Source organism: Pseudochaenichthys georgianus, chromosome 2, assembly GCF_902827115.2.
Source record: "Pseudochaenichthys georgianus chromosome 2, fPseGeo1.2, whole genome shotgun sequence".
NCBI classification, from domain to species: Eukaryota; Metazoa; Chordata; class Actinopteri; order Perciformes; family Channichthyidae; genus Pseudochaenichthys; species Pseudochaenichthys georgianus.
In genome coordinates, this window is record NC_047504.1 from 5176452 (window position 1) to 5195034 (window position 18583).

Here is an 18583-nt window from a genome sequence, read left to right on the forward strand (position 1 = left end):
CCTTGTTCAATCAGTACCAGTAATAAACAAACTACATTTAAGGAACACATTAAAAGGAAAATTTGACTAATTTCCCCTAAACACACAGACTGATTTATGTACTAGTGAATCTGCTACTTACAATTCTACCATAGGGTATTCTTTGCAATGTTTACATTATGCTTTTAAATTAGGCTAAGAATACTTACGGATTTAAGCCTGCAAGCAAGAACAAGCATTACACTTTTCAGAAACGCACACGCTCACACAAACTTACACAAAAAACTTCCTTTGCACATTCTGTCTCTGTCAATACAGCAGCGCCCTCTAGTGTTCACATGGTGGTTGTACCTCTCCTGGCTTGAAATGCACACTTGCTGCATCCTAAACTCTAAAAGAAAATACTAGTCTGGTAGAAAGAAGTTGAACTTGGTGGTACTCACATCTGGTACTTAGTCAAATTAGAAGTACCAGAGTGTAGGAATACTCCGTTACAACTAAAAGTCCTGCATTCAAAAGTTGTCTCAAGTAAAAGTACAAAAGTATTAGCATCAAAATATACTTGATGTACCAAAAGTAAAAGTACTCGTTTGGCGGATACTGTTGAAATAGGAAATCTAAAAATGCCAATGTGATAGGAATTTAGGTAGAGAAGTCTGACATTCGTAGAGTACAGTAAGCTGTCAGTGTCAACAGAACTCTTGTATATCAGATACATTTCCAGATATAAAAACAAGGACATGTTTGTACTAGTGCAGCTTGCACAATCACAAAATACCTTTTCATTTAGGTGGCATCGGCCTAGTCAGTTACTGCCTTAACTGCATGCAATAAAGTTGTGATGTTTCATCTAACAATAAGAACAATTGCACTTACAGTGTTCAGCTTTGTTCAAACATGAGCCAAAGCAATTGAGAAAAATAGTAGTTATTTTAAAGAAATACAAAATGACCGTTTTTGATTTCAGGAAAACACTGTTCCATGAACTGTGCCAGGAAGCCTGCAGGGAGACATCATTAGTGCTATTAATCACACCTGGGTTTCAGCCTGCTTTCTCATTTCAAAACTTTCTAGACTGAAAGAAGCACCTTTCTAAACTTCAGTTATATATAGAATATGTTTTTTTTTTACGTGAACGTTATATGTTTAACTAAACAGTCCATTGTATGCAAAAGGGGAACTATTCTATTACACTTGTAATATTTGTTGTACATGTTGTCTATAATACTTGCTACTAAATTGAGTAATTATGGATTTCATGTTGTGGTATTATTTCTTTAACTTAAATATTTAATCTAATTACTGTAGGCAAGGCAAGGCAAGGCAAGTTTATTTATAGAGCACTTTTCAACGCAAGGCAATTCAAAGTGCTTTACAAAAAAAAAAAAATGAAAGACATTAAGCATTAAAAAATAAAAGCTAATCAAATAAACATTAAGAAAAAAATACATGGATAAAAGTTACAGTGCAGTCTAAAATATAAATAGTTCAATTAAACATTACAAGAAAAAGTACATGGATAAAAGTTACAGTGCAGTTTAAGATATGAATAGTTCAAATAAAAGCAGCGACAAAAAGAAAAGAAAGTAAAGCTAAAGAATGACATTTGTATTATTTTAAACTATCATCATCTTTCAATTTGATTTTTCTCCAAACAATAATAATAATAAGCATGTTTATTGGTTACTCTGGGATTAGAATAAAATGCACTTTTAATAAATATTGCAGACTTTGTATAACGGTTTAAACCATTACTTGTATCACTATCACTCAGCGCTAAAAGTGCCCTTAATGCGCCATCTTACCTTAAATATACCCTACTGTCCTACTAGGGCATTGCGTTCCAAGAATGCAGGGCTGTTGGTTGTTCCTAGAGTCTCTAAAAGTACAATGGGAGCCAGAGCCTTTTCTTATCAAGCTCCACATTTGTGGAATCAGCTTCCAGCTTGTGTTCGGGCGGCAGACACCCTATCCGTTTTTAAGAGTGCGCTTAAGACCTTCCTTTTTGATAAAGCTTATAGTTAGGGCTGATTAGATTCAGCCCCTAGTTTTGCTGCTATATGCTTCGTCGGGGGACATCTTACTTCTTCCTTCTCTCTGTCTGTACCATAGACTGTAAATATAAACCTGTGTACTCTCATGTTCCGATTAACCCAGCTTCCCCCAAGTTTCTTTTTGGTGTCTATCTACGCCGGGATCCTGAGTCGTGGCTGATCCTGTTGCTGTGGTCCTGAGTCCTGCATCCTGAGTCCTGGATCGCGAGCCCTGGATCCTGAGTCGTGGTTGTGCCTGTTGCTATGGTCCTGGATCCTGAGTCCTGCATCCTGAGTCCTGGATCGCGAGTCCTAGATCGCGAGCCCTGGCTGAACCTGTCACTGTGGTCCTGCCTGACTCTCATCATGCCACTTCCCTGACGGCTCCCACAGGATTGTTGACATCCTCGTGGATCCATCTTCTTATTATAGACACATGCATTTCCTAACATTTGGTCTACCTACGCTGTCAAATGTATTATCTTTTCAATGTACACACGGCATCTATTGCACGTCTGTCCGTCCTGGGAGAGGGATCCCTCCTCTGTTGCTCTCCCTGAGGTTTCTCCCATGTTCCCCTTTAAACTGTGGGGGGCTTTTATTTTGAAGTCAGGGCTTTTATGATCCTGTCTGAAGTGAAACTTACAGGAATTGAAACTTACTTGTGTATCCGTGTGAACTAGTTGAAATGGCTCAAGTCAAAACAAGGACAATCTACTTCTCATTTGAGTAATCTTGTTGGCACTGGGCGAGAGCTGTTGGTGTCTGAACCGCCAACTGTGAGGGATGTCCTGAGGTATAGAATGACTAACAAAGAACTGCTAACAGAGCACTTATATACTAATAAAGGACTGGCTTAGCCAGTTGAGCAGCACTTGAAACGATTGGCTCTTTGAAACCTGATGTTCTTATATGATTCTGTTTTCCTCAAGGTTGTGTCTTCCTGGTCGAATGTACTTATTGTAAGTCGCTTTGGATAAAAGCGTCAGCTAAATGCAATGTAATGTAATGTAATGTAAAGGTATGGCATCTACTTGAGGGATCAAAGTAAAGATGACAGGAGGAACTACCCAGCGGACCAGCTGGTGGGTGACACCTTCCTTGGTCTGATTGGTCAGTGGTCCAAAGCGAATGCTCTTTTCAAGCCACCTGTTATTAATGAAAAGGTGACCATCATGTCCAAGCTCAAGGAGGTCTGGAATCAGGCAGTGAAGTGTTCCCTTGGGAAGGGCAGACTTGATGCCAAAGAGAGGTTCAGTGTCAAGTTAGACCCATTATTTGATATGTTGACTTGCAAGTGTCAGATTAGCAGTTGTGAGAGGGGAGGCTGTGATGGCTGTGTGATCCAAGACAACATTAACTGTTCCTGCAGCAGAGAGAAAATGATTCCTTTAAAATATATTGCATACATCAAGGGACAGAAAGAGAAGGTTGGAAGTATAGGGCCCCACCAAATGGGGGCCCCTAATCTGCAGGAGCACAAGAGACAGGTGGGGACATTGGAAAGGCAGGGGATGGAAAAGGAGGAAAGTAGAAGGAGCAAGGAGGAAAATGCTGCAGCAGCAGACAAGGCAGCCAGGAAGGATGTTAAGAGATGTTTGGCAGATGGTGATGAGGATCTGGAATTGGGGAGTGGTGCTGAAGATGAGTTTGTCCCTGAAGTTGAGCTCTTCCCTGAAACTGAACCTGAGCCTGCAGCTTCAACAAAAGTACAGAGAAACTATGATGATATTCCAAATATTGCGCTTGTAAGGTATGGCATAGGGCTGAGACCAACTGCAGCTCTGATTGATGCAGGAATCATCACAGGGATAGTGGTGGTCTAATGGATAGTGAGGTGGGCTGAAGATTGGAAGGTTGTGAGTTCCGCCAGGAACACCACCACTAGTGTGCCCTTGAGTAAGGCGCTAGCCCTTAGTTACTCCGGGGAGAATGTCCCTGTAATTGGTAATTGTAAGTCGCTTTGGATAAAAGCGTCAGCTAAATGAAATGTAATGTAATCACAGAAGACAACACAAGTTAAGTGATCGAGAGCACAGGAAAAGTTGATGGGCGGATTGACCTGACAAATGTGATGATGGAAGCTGAGGGCAGTGACCAATCTTTTCCTGCAAAGATCAAAGAAGAACACTACAGTGTTGCTAGTGAGCCTAGGCACATCCTGTTTCAGCTGGACTGCCTCAAGTCCCAGAGGAAGGAGGTGCTGGACCTTGTGATGCCAACGGTGAGAAGATCTGCTTGGTATGCCCACAGTGAAGCCATCCTCCAAACACTGCTGTGCTCTGAGGATCAGAAGGAGAGAATTGAGGGGGTGGAGAGATTCCTGGCCATTAGGGGAGAGGGGGACCCAGACACTCAGCTGGGGGACTCTTCTGTCAGGACCATAGACTGTATATATAAGGTCAGGACCTGATCAGCTGGTCAGAAGGTGTGTCAGAGTGTGACACTGACAATTGAGCGGCCCGACCAAGCAAGGAGGCAGAGGCAGAACGTCCAAAGTGATAACCCGGTGTGGGCATTTATTAAAAACATGAACACATTACACACAGCCTCAATCCTGCTGCTGCTGTTCACTTGAGCCCAGCCTGCAGCCACCAGGATCTCACACACACACTCCCTGCCCCTAACAGACAGGGAAACAGAGCCTAAATACCCACACACACACTAATCAGCAATTATACACAGGTGAGGGGGGAGGAGACAACACAGGGCACCAAGGCAAGGCAAGGCAAGTTTATTTATATAGCACTTTTCAACACAAGGCAATTCAAAGTGCTTTACAAAAAATGAAAGACATTAAGAAAATGGCATTTAAAATCAGTCATTAAAAAGAAAAGCTAATAAAAGAAACATTAAAAGAAAAAATACATGGATAAAAGTTACAGTGCAGTCTAAGATATGAATAGTTCAATTAAAAGCAGCGACAAAAAGAAAAGTCTTCAGCCTGGATTTAAAAGTAGTCAGAGTTGCAGCGGACCTGCAGGTTTCTGGGAGTTTGTTCCAGATATTTGGAGCATAATAACTGAACGCTGCTTCTCCATGTTTAGTTCTGACTCTGGGGACAGAAAGCTGACCAGTCCCTGAAGTCCTGAGAGATCTGGATGGTTCATAATTTAGCAGGAGGTCAGAAATGTATTTTGGGCCTAAACCATTCAGTGCTTTATAAACCAGCAGCAGTATTTTGAAATCTATTCTTTGACACACAGGAAGCCAGTGTAAAGACTTCAGAACAGGAGTGATGTGATCCACTTTCTTAGTGTTAGTGAGGACTCGAGCAGCGGCGTTCTGAATCAGCTGCAGCTTTCTAATAGATTTTTTAGTGAGACCTGAGAAGACACCTTTGCAGTAGTCGAGTCTACTGAAGATAAAAGCATGGACAAGTTTTTCCAAATCCTGCTGTGACATTAGTCTTTTAATCCTAGATATATTCTTTAGGTGATAGTAGGCTGATTTAGTAACTGTTTTAATGTGACTGATGAAACTCAGGTCAGAGTCCATGACTACACCTAGATCTCTGGCTTTATCTGTTGGTTTGAACATTGCAGACTGAAGCTCAGCGCTAACTTTTATACGTTCTGCCTTGGCTCCAAAAACCATTACCTCAGTTTTATCTTTGTTTAATTGGAGAAAGTTCTGACACATCCAGTCATTGATTTGTTCAATGCACTTACACTTACTCAGTGTTTGAATTTGAGCATAGTCTCCTGGTGAAGTGGTAGCATGTAGATGTTAAAGAGAAGAGGCCCCAAGATGGAGCCTTGAGGTACCCCACATGTCATATTTGTCAACTCAGATGTGTATGTACCTATAGAAACAAAGTTGTTTCTGTCCTTTAAGTAGGATTCAAACCAATTTAGAACTGTTTCCGAAAGTCCCACCCAGTTTTCCAGTCGGTCTAGTAATATGCTGTGGTCAACAGTGTCAAACGCAGCACTGAGATCGAATAATACTAACACTGAAGTTCTGCCACTGTCTGTGTTTAAGTGGATGTCATTAAAGACCTTTACAAGAGCAGTCTCAGTGCAGGTGCACACAATCCAGCAACAGACATAACGGGAGGGGGAACACTTTTCAAACACAAACATATAACTGCACAGAAGTACACGCATACAACCCCAACTAAACGCAGTCATCACTTGAACAATTAATGCCACTTAACGCTATGATGTCTACACCCCCACATATTATTTGCACCCGGATTATTCTTAACCACTGTCATTCTACCCCAGCATAAGCACTTTCGGCGCTCTCGCTAACTCCCCTATCTTGTCAGGCGGAGCCGAGGGCCCGACCAGCACCTGCCAGACGACATTTCAATCAATACGGTTTAATCCTTTAATAAATACTATCTCAATAATTAGTATAAATTACATAACATTTTCAAATATGCCATGCCAAACGGTACTGTGCAATCACGCTAATAAAGTGCAAAACTGTTCACTAAAGTGCTGAGTTACAAGGCCCGAAGCAGTCAGTCCACAGTGACGAAGTTACCTTCGTCACACAGAGCCACCTCTCACCTGCTTGCTAAGCACCTCAGAGGTGAAAAACGTCATCAAAACCCCCATGGAGGTACTCAACTGGCCTTGCCATACTCAAAGCATTGAGAGGGTTGTTAAAATGGTGACCGAGGCTTCTGCTAAGTACTTCTCACAGGAAAAGAGGGATGGAGGGATCAGAGCTCAGGAGTCCAGCAGGAGACTGATGTCCAAGAATGAGTCAAAGCAGGACTTGTGCAACCTGGCAAAGTTCAAGAAGTCAGAAGATGTATCTTTGTAATATTATCCAGTTATATATATGCAGTTCACCTGTTAATATATATGTAAAAAGGATTTGGCTTTGTCAATATAAATTATTTCCCTTATATATTTTACTATCTTACTGTTTTGAGGTTCGAAAGGGTAAAATTGCCAATTTAGAAATACAAAACGATGTACAGTAGGTTAGAGTTATCCTATCCAAAAAATAAGCTCATATTTGAATTCCCCATAAAAAAAGCACATCATTTAGACACCCCTCATAGAATTTCCTTCAGATTCATGTTGGCACCTGAGTATGACTCGCCCTAGTGTCGTAATGTCATACTGATATTTTGTACAAACTGTGAAGTCCACTGAGACAAATGTAACATGTGTGATATTGGGCTATATAAATAAACATTGATTGATTGATTGAAAGTAAACAATCATCAATACAAGTTTAAAAGTGCATTAACAGTCAAATATAAAAACCCAAAAATAGTTTTCACTTATATATTTGAATGTCCTTGTATATATTGTATTATACTTAAAATTGTAATGGTTTATTCAAAATAATAATAATAAAATGTCATTGTCATATCTTAACTTTTTGGGAACAATCCATTTTAACTGCAGCCGTCCCACAAATGAAGAGGAGTAAAAAGTACAATTTATTCCTCTAAAATGTTGTGGAGCGGAGTACTGGTAAATCAGTTTAGATAATTTACTTTTAATTGGTTAAGTTTCACCAAAGTCACACAATAACAATAACAAAAACAAACAAACAATTGAGAGAACCCCTGTGTTCTGCAAAGTACAATGACTGCTTTTGTCAATGGAGTCTGGCAGCTCTGCACAGGGCAAAGCTAATGGCACCCCCCTCGCAAAGGCCTGCTTGAAATATTCTAAATATAGTGGACACAACAACTGATGCATTTCTTGTTGGGTACTTTTTAAGAGGCTAAAATCAGTTTTTGTATGCCCCTGATCACTTATGTAATGCCTTGACTATGGATTAGATCCTTATACAACCCCATTTCAAACAATCCTAATTATACCTTTAAGTGTACTAAACTGACATGGTGAAGTCAGCTGACACCTTTTGTTAAGGTAAATAGCATAGATAATGATGTTGTTATTAATTTCTAGTTCTGTGAACACAAGCAGATGGAACAAGGAAACAACTGAGGAGTTGTAAGCAATTGATCTGGGGATTGAGGACACTGTCCTGTGACCCAAGCAACAAGTCTTCAGACATGAAGAACAAATGTTAGGGGAGGAGCTGAACATTTAACTTCCACTGACATGGGACATTGTGTATAAAAGGTTTGGTGACACCCTAAGGATGCTCAAACCATTTGTTCCAAAATCTGCAATAACTAAAGAACTGATATCAATGATAATTCCTATTATATGCCTTTTGTTTGTAGTGTCATTCAGCAGTTGTCACATTTCCTCTGCAGCTCTGGAGGGCAGAATGTCAGCTGGTGGAGCTTAACTTCTGCGCATGCCCATAACAGCGTTTCCTACGTAGCACGCATGCGCAGTTCACCTCCTCGGCCATTCATTATAAAGCCGCAAGTTCCTCCGTCTCTTTACACCTTCAGCCATTTTGACAATGTTGGGAGCTGTGGGACGCTGCTGCACCGGAGCACTGCAGGCTCTTAAGCCTGGGGTCGCGCCCCTTAAGGCCCTCGCTGGATCTCCAGCCGTACTCTCACGTAAGTCCTGCATGCAATGGAGCGTTTCAGCTAATTCGCAATAAGTAAAATACGCATTTACCAGCCTGTCAGGGAAGGGCAGGGGCAATGCTAATTTTAGCTAGCTATCGGTAGCATCATGCAGGCTGCCATAGCAGGCCTTAACATTAATATGTCTGATTTTGGACTAATTGCAAACGTTTGTATGGGTACACTTATGCATTTATGTTCATGTTGACACATGTCATGCAAAGGAAAATATCCAGGCTGTGTTTTTCTTGTGCTTGCATCAATGACCTTTATGTAATGACATGAGGCTGCCATCAGAGCCTGCTAACTTAGCATTACTTGTTACGTTTTAGCAAGGTCTGGCAAGTAGATTAGCAATGCAGAAAGACACCTTTCATGTTTATCCACAATATCATTACATTGATATACAAACGGTATAAGAATAACGAGTAGGGTTGATCATAAAGGTACTTGCCTTTCAATGTCCTGCGCTTGTCATTAGCCGATGTCACATTAGCCATGTTAGCTCGAAGTAACATTCGACTTCATTCATCGGTCATTCCACGTTAGTTTTATTAAGTCAGGAAATACCTTCTTAACGTTTGCACTGATTAATACATTGGATCTCACAGAAGTTACGTTAATCTTATCGATTGTTTAAGAGGGCGTTTCTCGATCATATGTTTTAAAAGCTTAGTTTGCCCGACAGCAATTACTTGACATTGAGAAGGACCGCAGACACGCAGTTGTCCCTTTCCGGTGCTATTTAACGGGAAGGAGGGCATGTTTGAATACACTGGCCTGACAAGGTCATGACACTGAGCTACTGTTTACTCGACAGGCAGAGACTATGTCGCACCTGTCGCCGCTGCTGCAGCCGCCTCCGGCCGCATTGTGGCTGTCATCGGTGCCGTCGTCGACGTCCAGTTCGACGAGGACCTTCCTCCCATCCTCAATGCCCTGGAAGTAGCCGGCCGCGAGAACAGGCTAGTCCTGGAGGTGGCACAGCATCTTGGTGAGCCACTTGAACTTTAACCTTCAGTCTTGTAAGTGGGGACTTACATTTCTACAGTGGACACTAAACTAAACAAATGTTTGTTTAGGTGAGAACACAGTGCGTACCATTGCCATGGACGGTACCGAGGGTCTGGTCCGTGGACAGAGGGTTCTGGACACTGGCGCCCCCATCAGAATCCCAGTGGGTCCCGAGACTCTGGGCAGGATCATGAATGTCATCGGTGAGCCCATCGACGAGAGGGGTCCCATCACCACCAAGCAGTGAGTTCACTTATAAAAACACAATTGCATATATGATATTAAATAATTAATTTTTTTTACAAATGTCAAAAATATTTACCAAGTGAATTTGAGAGCAGTATTGCAACAAGGACTTTGAAAACATTAATATTGGTTTGCATTAATTTGTACTCTTTAAATGGCTGAAAATGTTTTTGCTTTCCTCCCATAGCACTGCACCCATCCATGCTGAAGCCCCCGAGTTCACAGACATGAGTGTGGAGCAGGAGATTCTGGTGACTGGCATCAAGGTGGTGGACCTGCTGGCCCCATACGCCAAGGGAGGAAAGATCGGTATGTGCTTACACATAAATATTTAGGCTTTTAAACTGGAATAACTGAAGCAAACTCCTTCATTTTCTTTTGTAATAAAACAAATCTTTAATTGCTCAGGTCTGTTCGGTGGTGCTGGTGTGGGCAAGACTGTGTTGATCATGGAGCTGATTAACAACGTCGCCAAGGCCCATGGTGGTTACTCTGTGTTTGCCGGTGTGGGCGAGCGTACCCGTGAGGGAAACGACTTGTACCATGAAATGATTGAGTCCGGTGTCATCAACCTGAAAGACAACTCCTCCAAGGTGAGGGTTTAGGCAACTACTGGAAATTGAAACTTGAAATGAGACATTTTGAATAGAAGCAAACATCATCCACTCACCTTTTATTGTTGTCTCTGCTAGGTGGCGCTGGTGTACGGACAGATGAACGAGCCCCCAGGCGCCCGCGCCAGAGTGGCTCTGACTGGTCTGAGCGTAGCAGAGTACTTCCGTGATCAGGAGGGTCAGGATGTGCTGCTCTTCATTGACAACATCTTCCGATTCACACAGGCTGGCTCTGAGGTCTGTACTAACCTCCATGTCTGTCAGTAGGATAACAATAAATATTTGCAATGGCAGTTAATTGGGATTGTTACTTTTAAACTCTGCTACAGATCTTAAATGTGACTCGATAATAACCAAAGCTCTTACCTCTCAGGTGTCTGCCCTGCTGGGTCGTATCCCCTCCGCTGTGGGTTACCAGCCCACTCTGGCCACTGACATGGGAACCATGCAGGAGAGAATCACCACCACCAAGAAGGGATCAATCACATCTGTGCAGGTAAACTTTGAAACTGTAAAGATGGACACTCAAATGGAAATGTTCTTTTTAAATATGAACTGAGTCTCGATCCTCTCCACCAGGCCATCTATGTGCCCGCTGACGATTTGACTGACCCTGCCCCTGCCACCACCTTCGCTCACTTGGACGCCACCACTGTGTTGTCCCGTGCCATCGCTGAGCTGGGTATCTACCCCGCTGTGGATCCCCTGGATTCAACCTCCCGTATCATGGACCCCAACATCGTCGGAATAGAGCACTACGAGATCGCCCGTAATGTGCAGAAAATCCTTCAGGTTTGAGACTTAATAATTATCTTTTTATAAATATAGTTTAGGACAACAAAATCGTATCAGGCTAACGAGTTCTACTTTCTTCCTCTAGGACTACAAGTCCCTGCAGGATATCATTGCCATCCTGGGTATGGATGAGTTGTCTGAGGAGGACAAACTGACCGTGGCTCGCGCCCGTAAGATCCAGCGTTTCCTGTCCCAGCCCTTCCAGGTGGCCGAGGTCTTCACCGGTCACATGGGCAAGCTGGTGCCCCTCAAGGAGACCATCAAGGGCTTCAAGAGCATTCTTGCCGGTAAGTGTAGAAGATCCGTCATTTGTATAAAGTACTTAATAATTCACACTTTTCTAGATTGTGCCTCATCTTCCTATTTGAAGTACTGATTTCTTTGGTTCCTGTCCCCTGTAGGTGAGTACGACAGTCTGCCCGAGCAGGCCTTCTACATGGTGGGCGCCATCGAGGAGGTCGTTGAGAAGGCACAGAGGCTGGCTGAGGAGCACGCAAACAAAGACTAAACATCTGTGAGAAAATAGGAAGGAAAAAGAAGAGGGGTTCTGCGGTTAGGAGCACTTGGTTTGTAAAACATGTCAAAATACAAATATACCTGTCTAGTCATCCTGAGAAGTTCTATTTAATGTTTCCAATGCAAGATGGAATAAAACGCTGTCTTTACACAAAACAACTTGTCAACTGTATTTACTAGATGCTTAAAAAGTTGTAGTTGAGAATCTTGTTCCTAATGGTGGATTCCATGAAGTTGCTGTAATCCACTCTGAACACAAGATGGCAGTCTTGGTCATGTTGAGTTGTCTGAACTGTGTTGCCGCTTGTCACGTGCTGAAATCAAACGGTGGATGAGTGTTTGTTTAAACTTTAAGGGATAACAAACAGGTGGAACAAAACATTCCCTTCTGACTGGTTCAGCTTAATAGAATACCAACTGCAGGTTTTAGATAGTTGTGCATATAGATGTTATAATAAAGGCATGTATCACGCAAGTGTCCATGGCCAACAATGCCATGTAAACCCCTTCACACATTAAATATGTATAGGCATTCGTGGAAATGCCTCTGAGTACTTATTCCTTTGTGGAGCAGACTCGACTGGAAATTCTATTGGAGTCTGACCTCAGGCCGTGGATTTAGAGTAGCCGGATTATATAGGGATAGAAAATCCTGTTGTGTAATAACCCTGCCTGCTCTGCAGAAGCAATTCAAAGGTTTTGTATTCATTCAACATGCAGATCAAATATTAGGTACTAGTTTTTTTTTTTATATAGTGAGTCTGATTCCATTGTCTGTGGGATAACTGACTGAACTCTATTTGCTCGCTTGTATGTAATTTAGAATGCATCATTGGTTATTACTTCAGGGTTATCACAGTATCTGTATCAGTGGCGTAACTATCGCCGGTGCATTCTTCAAAGTAACCTAACAACCTAAATTAATTTTTAATTTGTCTGTCCAATGACCTTGCTCCCTTTCATGTCATGTGATGCCTTGCGTGACGAGCGAACCGTTTAATCAACATCAAAAGTTATATGTACTACACAGCTATAGCAGCAGCAAGATCGGCAGAATTATAACAAATTGAATAGCTTGCATTTATAATGTACAGCAAACCAAAACACAAGAGCGGCGCTCAAAAGAACAAGGAGATGTAAAGGCTAAACAGACAAAATTAGACAGTTTTTTTTTTTTGTCATACATCGTCCTTGAAATCGAACGCTAACGTTGGTAATGTTGCCGTGCAGCGTCAGCCGGAGGCTAACGATAGCTCACCTGCCTCACCATCATGTAGCTCCACAAGTGAAGCTGTATCCGATAGGGGACTCTATGGCGCTATTGAGACCCCCGACACCAAGATCAAAGGCTATATTATAGCAACCGGTCCATGTAGGCCTATTGGCCCATTCTCCAGAGACACACATCAAGGAAACAGGTGGGTCTCCGAGATGTATTACACCACCACTACCAGAGCAGGTGTCAAAATGCCACGGACATGGCTGTGTTACTCCCCCACCCTGGACTGTGCCTGTTGTGAGCCGTGCTGACTGTTCGCAGACCGAGGTGCACCGTTCTACAGTGATGCGAGGATTGACTCACATGCACAATCTCAGGTCCATGTCGGAGCGTGTGTCATATATGAACAGTGGAAGAAAAACGGGAGATTGAGCGTATTGTCAACGTTACAATCACTCTGGCCACTTGTAACTTGGCTTTTAGAGGACATAGGGAGATTCTTGGACAGCCGAACAGCGGAAACTTTCTCAGTATGATAGAACTTTTAGCATGTTACGATCCGGTTCTGAAAGAACTTGTTGAGCGACCACAAGGTTCTGTGAAATAATGAGAATCTACATAATCGCAAAGTGGGTGCAGTGCGACATTCAAGTAGAAATAAATAATTCTCCGTTTTACTGTATGTTTGCATAAGTAGACTATATTTTTCGTTTCTTTAATTTCAAGACAACTTTGGGAATTTTGTTTGAGTTTTAATTAGATTTTGAAAGTAGAGAGAGCGAGAGTCAACGCTGAGTTGGGGGGGCCCAAAAAAATATTTGCACCGGGGCCAATCACAACCTTGTTACGCCACTTCACAAATGCTAACTAAAACATCCAGTAATTCCAGTATTACTATGAATGATTTGCTATATGAACATGGCAAATATTCATTTAGCACTGCCATCCTTTTCAGCACTCTAATCTTCAAACTATTCTTTAATCAAATGTGACAATGTATAAAGTCAAGTTCAGATCCTAAAATGCCTATTTGAAACATCTAAATTGTCAAATCTGGCAACAGTAAAAAAACACAATATGAAGGTTTAGTTGGTTTATATACAAAATGATAATCCAGGGAACAGTTAAGTCTGTTAACATGCATACATTATGATGCAGTTCTACTTACCAAGAATTAAATGAAGCATCTCAAATTAGGTCCACATTGAAGGCTTACAACATAAATGTATTACAAGTATTTATTAGTAATAAACATTGATAATGAGTGACGTTATTTTTAAAAATAACTTTCTGTTGCACAAAAACATTGTTTACTTCTCATTATCACTCTGCTGCTTTGTATAGTATTACTTTGCATTCACAATTAGATTAAGAGGACAATCCTTATCATCACAATTGAAATTGGATTGCCACACAGAAAAACCGAGCCTTTTGTATTGCTCGTCCCTAACCTTTCACACATGCCTATCAGGCCAAAGGCAAACTACACCTGATAAGATCTATACAAGGTGGCCTTAAGCGTGGACACAATGCAAAAGAGACTTAGTGAGTCTGTTTGTCTTTGTTCTCGTTTCTGTGTAATCCTACGTTTCATTTTGAGACTACCTTTGCCTTTTGAGACCACTGCTCTTTGCTTCAATCAAAGAAAAAAACTAATATCGCTGGTAAACCTGAAATGTTTGAATTGCATAAAAAGTGCACACAATTATTTCTTGGCAATAGGAATGGCTTGAGAGGTCATGATGTAGTCGGAGACGCAGGTGGGCATGTAGGACAGCGGCAGCCAGAAGAGCTTGGCGTCCCAGCCGGGGGAGTAGCGGTGGCGGGGCCGGACGGCGGACACGGCGTGCTCCATGCAGCCCACCACCTTCATCAGGTCTCCGTCACTGATCTTCTCAACTTTGTCTTTCAATACTGCTAGCGCTAGGGAGGGAACATTTGTGAAATAAATAGAACAATTCAAACCAAATGCATAAATGAAAAGAAGCCATGATCCAAACTTACATTTTTCCAGAAACTCCGTCCCGTAGTCATCTCTGACCTCCTGGGGCATCTTCTCCCACAGATAATTCACGTTTTTGGTCAGGATAGCACTGTCCGTCACATTTGTTTTGAAGAAGCCCGGCTCAATGCAGAGGACTTTGACGCCAAAAGGTGCCATATTTAACCTAAGTAAACATTTCTTTCATCAGCGTTTGTGTTCAAGCGGCGCTGATATTGTGACAAATAATTAATTTTGTGAGTTAATGTTTCACCTGAGGCTGTCGTTGAAAGCCTCCACCCCATACTTGGAAATAGCGTACGGGCCTCCTGTGACACTGATCCTCCCAAACACACTCGCTACGTTCACCACCCGACCCCTGGCCTTCTTGATGAGGGGCACCACACTCAGGGTCACTGCGATCACTCCGTTCAGGTTGACGTCCAACATGGACTTGTAGTCATCGATGGTTAGCCAATCACAGGGTCCGGAGGGGAGGGACACGCCTGCGTTGTTCACTACAGCCCATAAGCCTGGGGAGGGGCACACACATAAAACATAAGATCTTTTGGAAGACTCATCAGATAGTCATCTCTAGAGGGCGGAAACAATTCAAAGCATGTTAATACAAGCTGAATCCATTTGATATGAGATGAATGTCTGCTCGTTAAATGTACTACGACGTCATCGAGTGGCGCCGAAGGACTGTGTAAATGCATGTTAAATGCCCAGCATTCGGCGCCACTCGTATTAAAAGTTTTATTTTGTTTACTTGATTCTTGCAACAGCTGGCGAGTTGTCTTACTGTCACTTACTGTAAACTTGTGAAGTTCTATCACAATCTGTCGCCTCTGTAGATGCTTGATAATTATTTTTAGCATTTTATGAGTTGATTGTAGTCTAACTGCTATATAAATGTGCTTAAATTATTATAGTGACATGTTTTGCCAAGGTCAGTGGACTTCCTCTGGGGTCCATGACTATAGGGACACTCACCCCGCTCCCCCACTTTGTCCTTGATCATGGCGGCCACTTTGGCCACGCTGTCCTGGGACCTCACATCCAGGTGTGTTGTTGTCAGGTTGGGGGAACAGGACTTCCTCAGATCCTCCTCTCCCTTCTCGCTGAAACACGAGGCGATCACTCTGAAGCCCTTGCTGTCCAGGTGGCGGGCCAGGAGGTTTCCAAAGCCGCTGTCGCAGCCTGTGATGTACACATACTTGTTGCCCTTGTCTGGGACCCTGGGCAACTCCCTGAACCAGCGGTACACGTAGTATAACAGCAGCAGCCCCACAAGGTACAGGTACATGACTGGAAGAACAAAGAAGACATTTTGTAGTAGTACTGCACTTTACCCTTTGAGGTAAACTTATTTTAATTGAGTGATTAAGTGATTACAGGACACAAATACTTACAGACAAACAGACCTGGGTTTGGACTTAGTTTAAACGTCTTAATCTCTGCTACATTGATGAGGAAATGTTTACACCTTGTTTTTCTGCAGATAACATTTTCCATTCAAAACATATGATCGGTTTGTAAAATGCAATGAAATGTGAAAGATTGAATTATCCAATATAGGATATACAAACCTAAGTATCTCCACTTCATTGAGGCACATCAGTAAAATGCTTCTTTGCATTACTAGAAAGTAGACTTTTACTCCACCAGTGCCATGAAGCATTTTAATCGTGTCATAGTAGAGAAGTTAGGAAGCTAACGTTGTCTATTTGACATCCTTTTTTGCATTAACTTCCATAGGAGGTATTACATTTCTTGTAATTTAAATGGGATCATATTGGGATCATATTGCGCAATTTGACAGGAGGAAAACGGGGCGGTTATTGAACGCAACTGATTTCAAAGTTCACTAGAAGGTGATTTCTGATTATATATGGTGTAAGTTAACGACTTTACATTGTGTATTTAAATGCAGTATTAACTCCATATATGCTATTTCCTATTTGGATAGGTTTCTGATAACGTGTTGTGCAAAAACTGTTCAAAAAGTGAACAGAAAATTACGCCAAAATGTTATTTTCTTCTCGGTCGCACTTAGCGGTTCCTTGCTATTGACAAACAGAGTGAACACATTATGTTATTATCTTAAACGATATCCTTAGTAGTGTTCTATCTATGGAGGAGTTAAGTTTGCAAGAAGTGAAATACTACAATGAAAATATCGTACCTGTTGAGCAGACGTCTACCCCGACTCTAACCAGCCTTCACCAATACACATGATTATATCAGGCGAGGGGGAGCCTGCACCACTTGACAAAAACAGCCCTCTCCACCAATAGAAACGCAGCACCGCACAGACGCCTATGGAAGGCGTCACCTATCGGCTGGAAAAGGTATATCTGCTGCTGACATGGATTATAAAAATGTATAAATGAGTAACTCGGAAAGAATCAGCTCTTCCAAGCAAGATAACCTTTAGATATGTTTTCTAACTAAAGTATAACTAGATCTGGTAACACAATACAAGAGATCAAACTCCATGCAACGACTATTGTGTACCTGAATCCTACCAGTTATTATTGCACATCAATTAATTAATTTTAAGGCAACGAGACCAATTAAATGATTTAATTCTTAAGCAATAAAACAACAAAACAAATTTTAAGTAAAGGATTTTGTCGTAACAGTCATTCTTGGTCTGCAAACGTTAGGTAGTATTTATACACAAACTGACATACTAACTACATGTGATGGCCTGAGAGTGTTATTTTATTACCCCCACTTATTTAGCTATTTATTATTTTTCCTGTATGAGGGGTGGTCTCCCACATGTTATTGCCACTAGGTGGTAGAATAATGCTTTCCTTTAGTAAAAGTAAAAATACTTCAGCCTTAAAATACTCCATTACCAGTAAAAGTCCAACATTGTACATCTTACTTACGAGAATACGCTAGCAACCTATGCATACGTGTTATACAGGTATACATGTTCCATCATTAGTTCAAAAGCTGGCAGAAATCACTAATGTACATGCTTATTCTGTGAAATGTATTCTAGGGCCATCTGTGGACATGTTTTTCATGATGTCCTGTGAAGACACTTTATAGTGTAACACATACATTTAACTGTAATGCAATGCAACTTATGCTCATTTCATTAAGACACTTTTGTCGGCGTACCTATTACTATGTAGAGTGCCTATGTTCTACTAATGAAGGTTAGGGTTATTGGGTATTTTGGTATGTGTGAAGTTATGACAGAAATAAAAGATGTCTTTGTTTTACAGCGTTTCCATTCAATGAAATGTGTGCCATGGGTCATCTGAAACCTTTCACATGTTCCCCACAAGGAGGCAGCAGTGTTGTGTAGTCATTTATTTTCTGTGCAGATGCAAGCACTTCCACATTATTTCCATAAGTAAAGTTGCAGTAGGATATTGATTGCACACAGAAATGCTTGATCACAGAAATGTACAATATGGTTGTGCATTTTCACAAAATAAGTGCTTGCCAAAACAATTGTTTTTTTTCGCCAAAAAACTCATTAATATTTGATTGTAGCTGTATGAAAGTAGCCTGCATTCGCCGTAGTAAAAACAAAAAGGAACTAGACATGAAGCTTTCCAGCAAAGTGGAGCTGGAAGAGGTCAACAGCCGTAATGTCAACCTGCAGTAACATCAATACACAACGCCTGCTCACTAAGCTACGTTCTAGCTAACAGTGTATTTAGTATAGGGTATTTTTACACATAATGT

The 18583-nt window shown here is 41.7% G+C and overlaps 2 protein-coding genes across 2 annotated transcripts; one reads left to right on the plus strand and one right to left on the minus strand.

The window, feature by feature from the left end:
- Positions 1-8332: 8332 nt before the first annotated feature.
- On the plus strand, positions 8333-11825 carry atp5f1b (ATP synthase F1 subunit beta). Its single transcript, XM_034098774.2, has 10 exons — positions 8333-8472; positions 9302-9475; positions 9564-9738; positions 9929-10050; positions 10150-10334; positions 10434-10592; positions 10729-10851; positions 10935-11147; positions 11236-11437; positions 11552-11825. The coding sequence occupies exons 1-10, from the start codon at positions 8370-8372 to the stop codon at positions 11656-11658; spliced, it is 1563 nt and encodes a 520-aa protein (XP_033954665.1). The 5' UTR covers positions 8333-8369; the 3' UTR covers positions 11659-11825.
- Positions 11826-13963: 2138 nt separating this feature from the next.
- Positions 13964-17119, minus strand: LOC117458931 (retinol dehydrogenase 7-like). The gene is made up of 5 exons (XM_034099683.1): positions 17055-17119; positions 15863-16177; positions 15141-15399; positions 14890-15053; positions 13964-14808 (listed from the first exon to the last, which is right to left on the minus strand). Exons 2-5 carry the CDS (start codon positions 16173-16175, stop codon positions 14591-14593), a joined length of 954 nt encoding a protein of 317 aa, XP_033955574.1. The 5' UTR covers positions 16176-16177; positions 17055-17119; the 3' UTR covers positions 13964-14590.
- Between the last annotated feature and the right edge of the window lie 1464 nt (positions 17120-18583).

Excerpts from the sequence above, each read along its gene's own strand:
- atp5f1b (XM_034098774.2), top strand. The coding sequence starts at position 8,370 with ATGTTGGGAGCTGTGGGACGCTGCTGCACCGGAGCACTGCAGGCTCTT. Across the intron at positions 10,335-10,433 it reads TGAAAGACAACTCCTCCAAG|GTGGCGCTGGTGTACGGACA; the intron begins GTGAGGGTTTAG and ends TGTCTCTGCTAG. Across the intron at positions 10,593-10,728 it reads TCACACAGGCTGGCTCTGAG|GTGTCTGCCCTGCTGGGTCG; the intron begins GTCTGTACTAAC and ends CTTACCTCTCAG.
- LOC117458931 (XM_034099683.1), bottom strand. The coding sequence starts at position 16,175 with ATGTACCTGTACCTTGTGGGGCTGCTGCTGTTATACTACGTGTACCGC. Across the intron at positions 15,400-15,862 it reads GGACAAAGTGGGGGAGCGGG|GCTTATGGGCTGTAGTGAAC; the intron begins GTGAGTGTCCCT and ends GCCCCTCCCCAG. Across the intron at positions 14,809-14,889 it reads GACGGAGTTTCTGGAAAAAT|CGCTAGCAGTATTGAAAGAC; the intron begins GTAAGTTTGGAT and ends TTCCCTCCCTAG.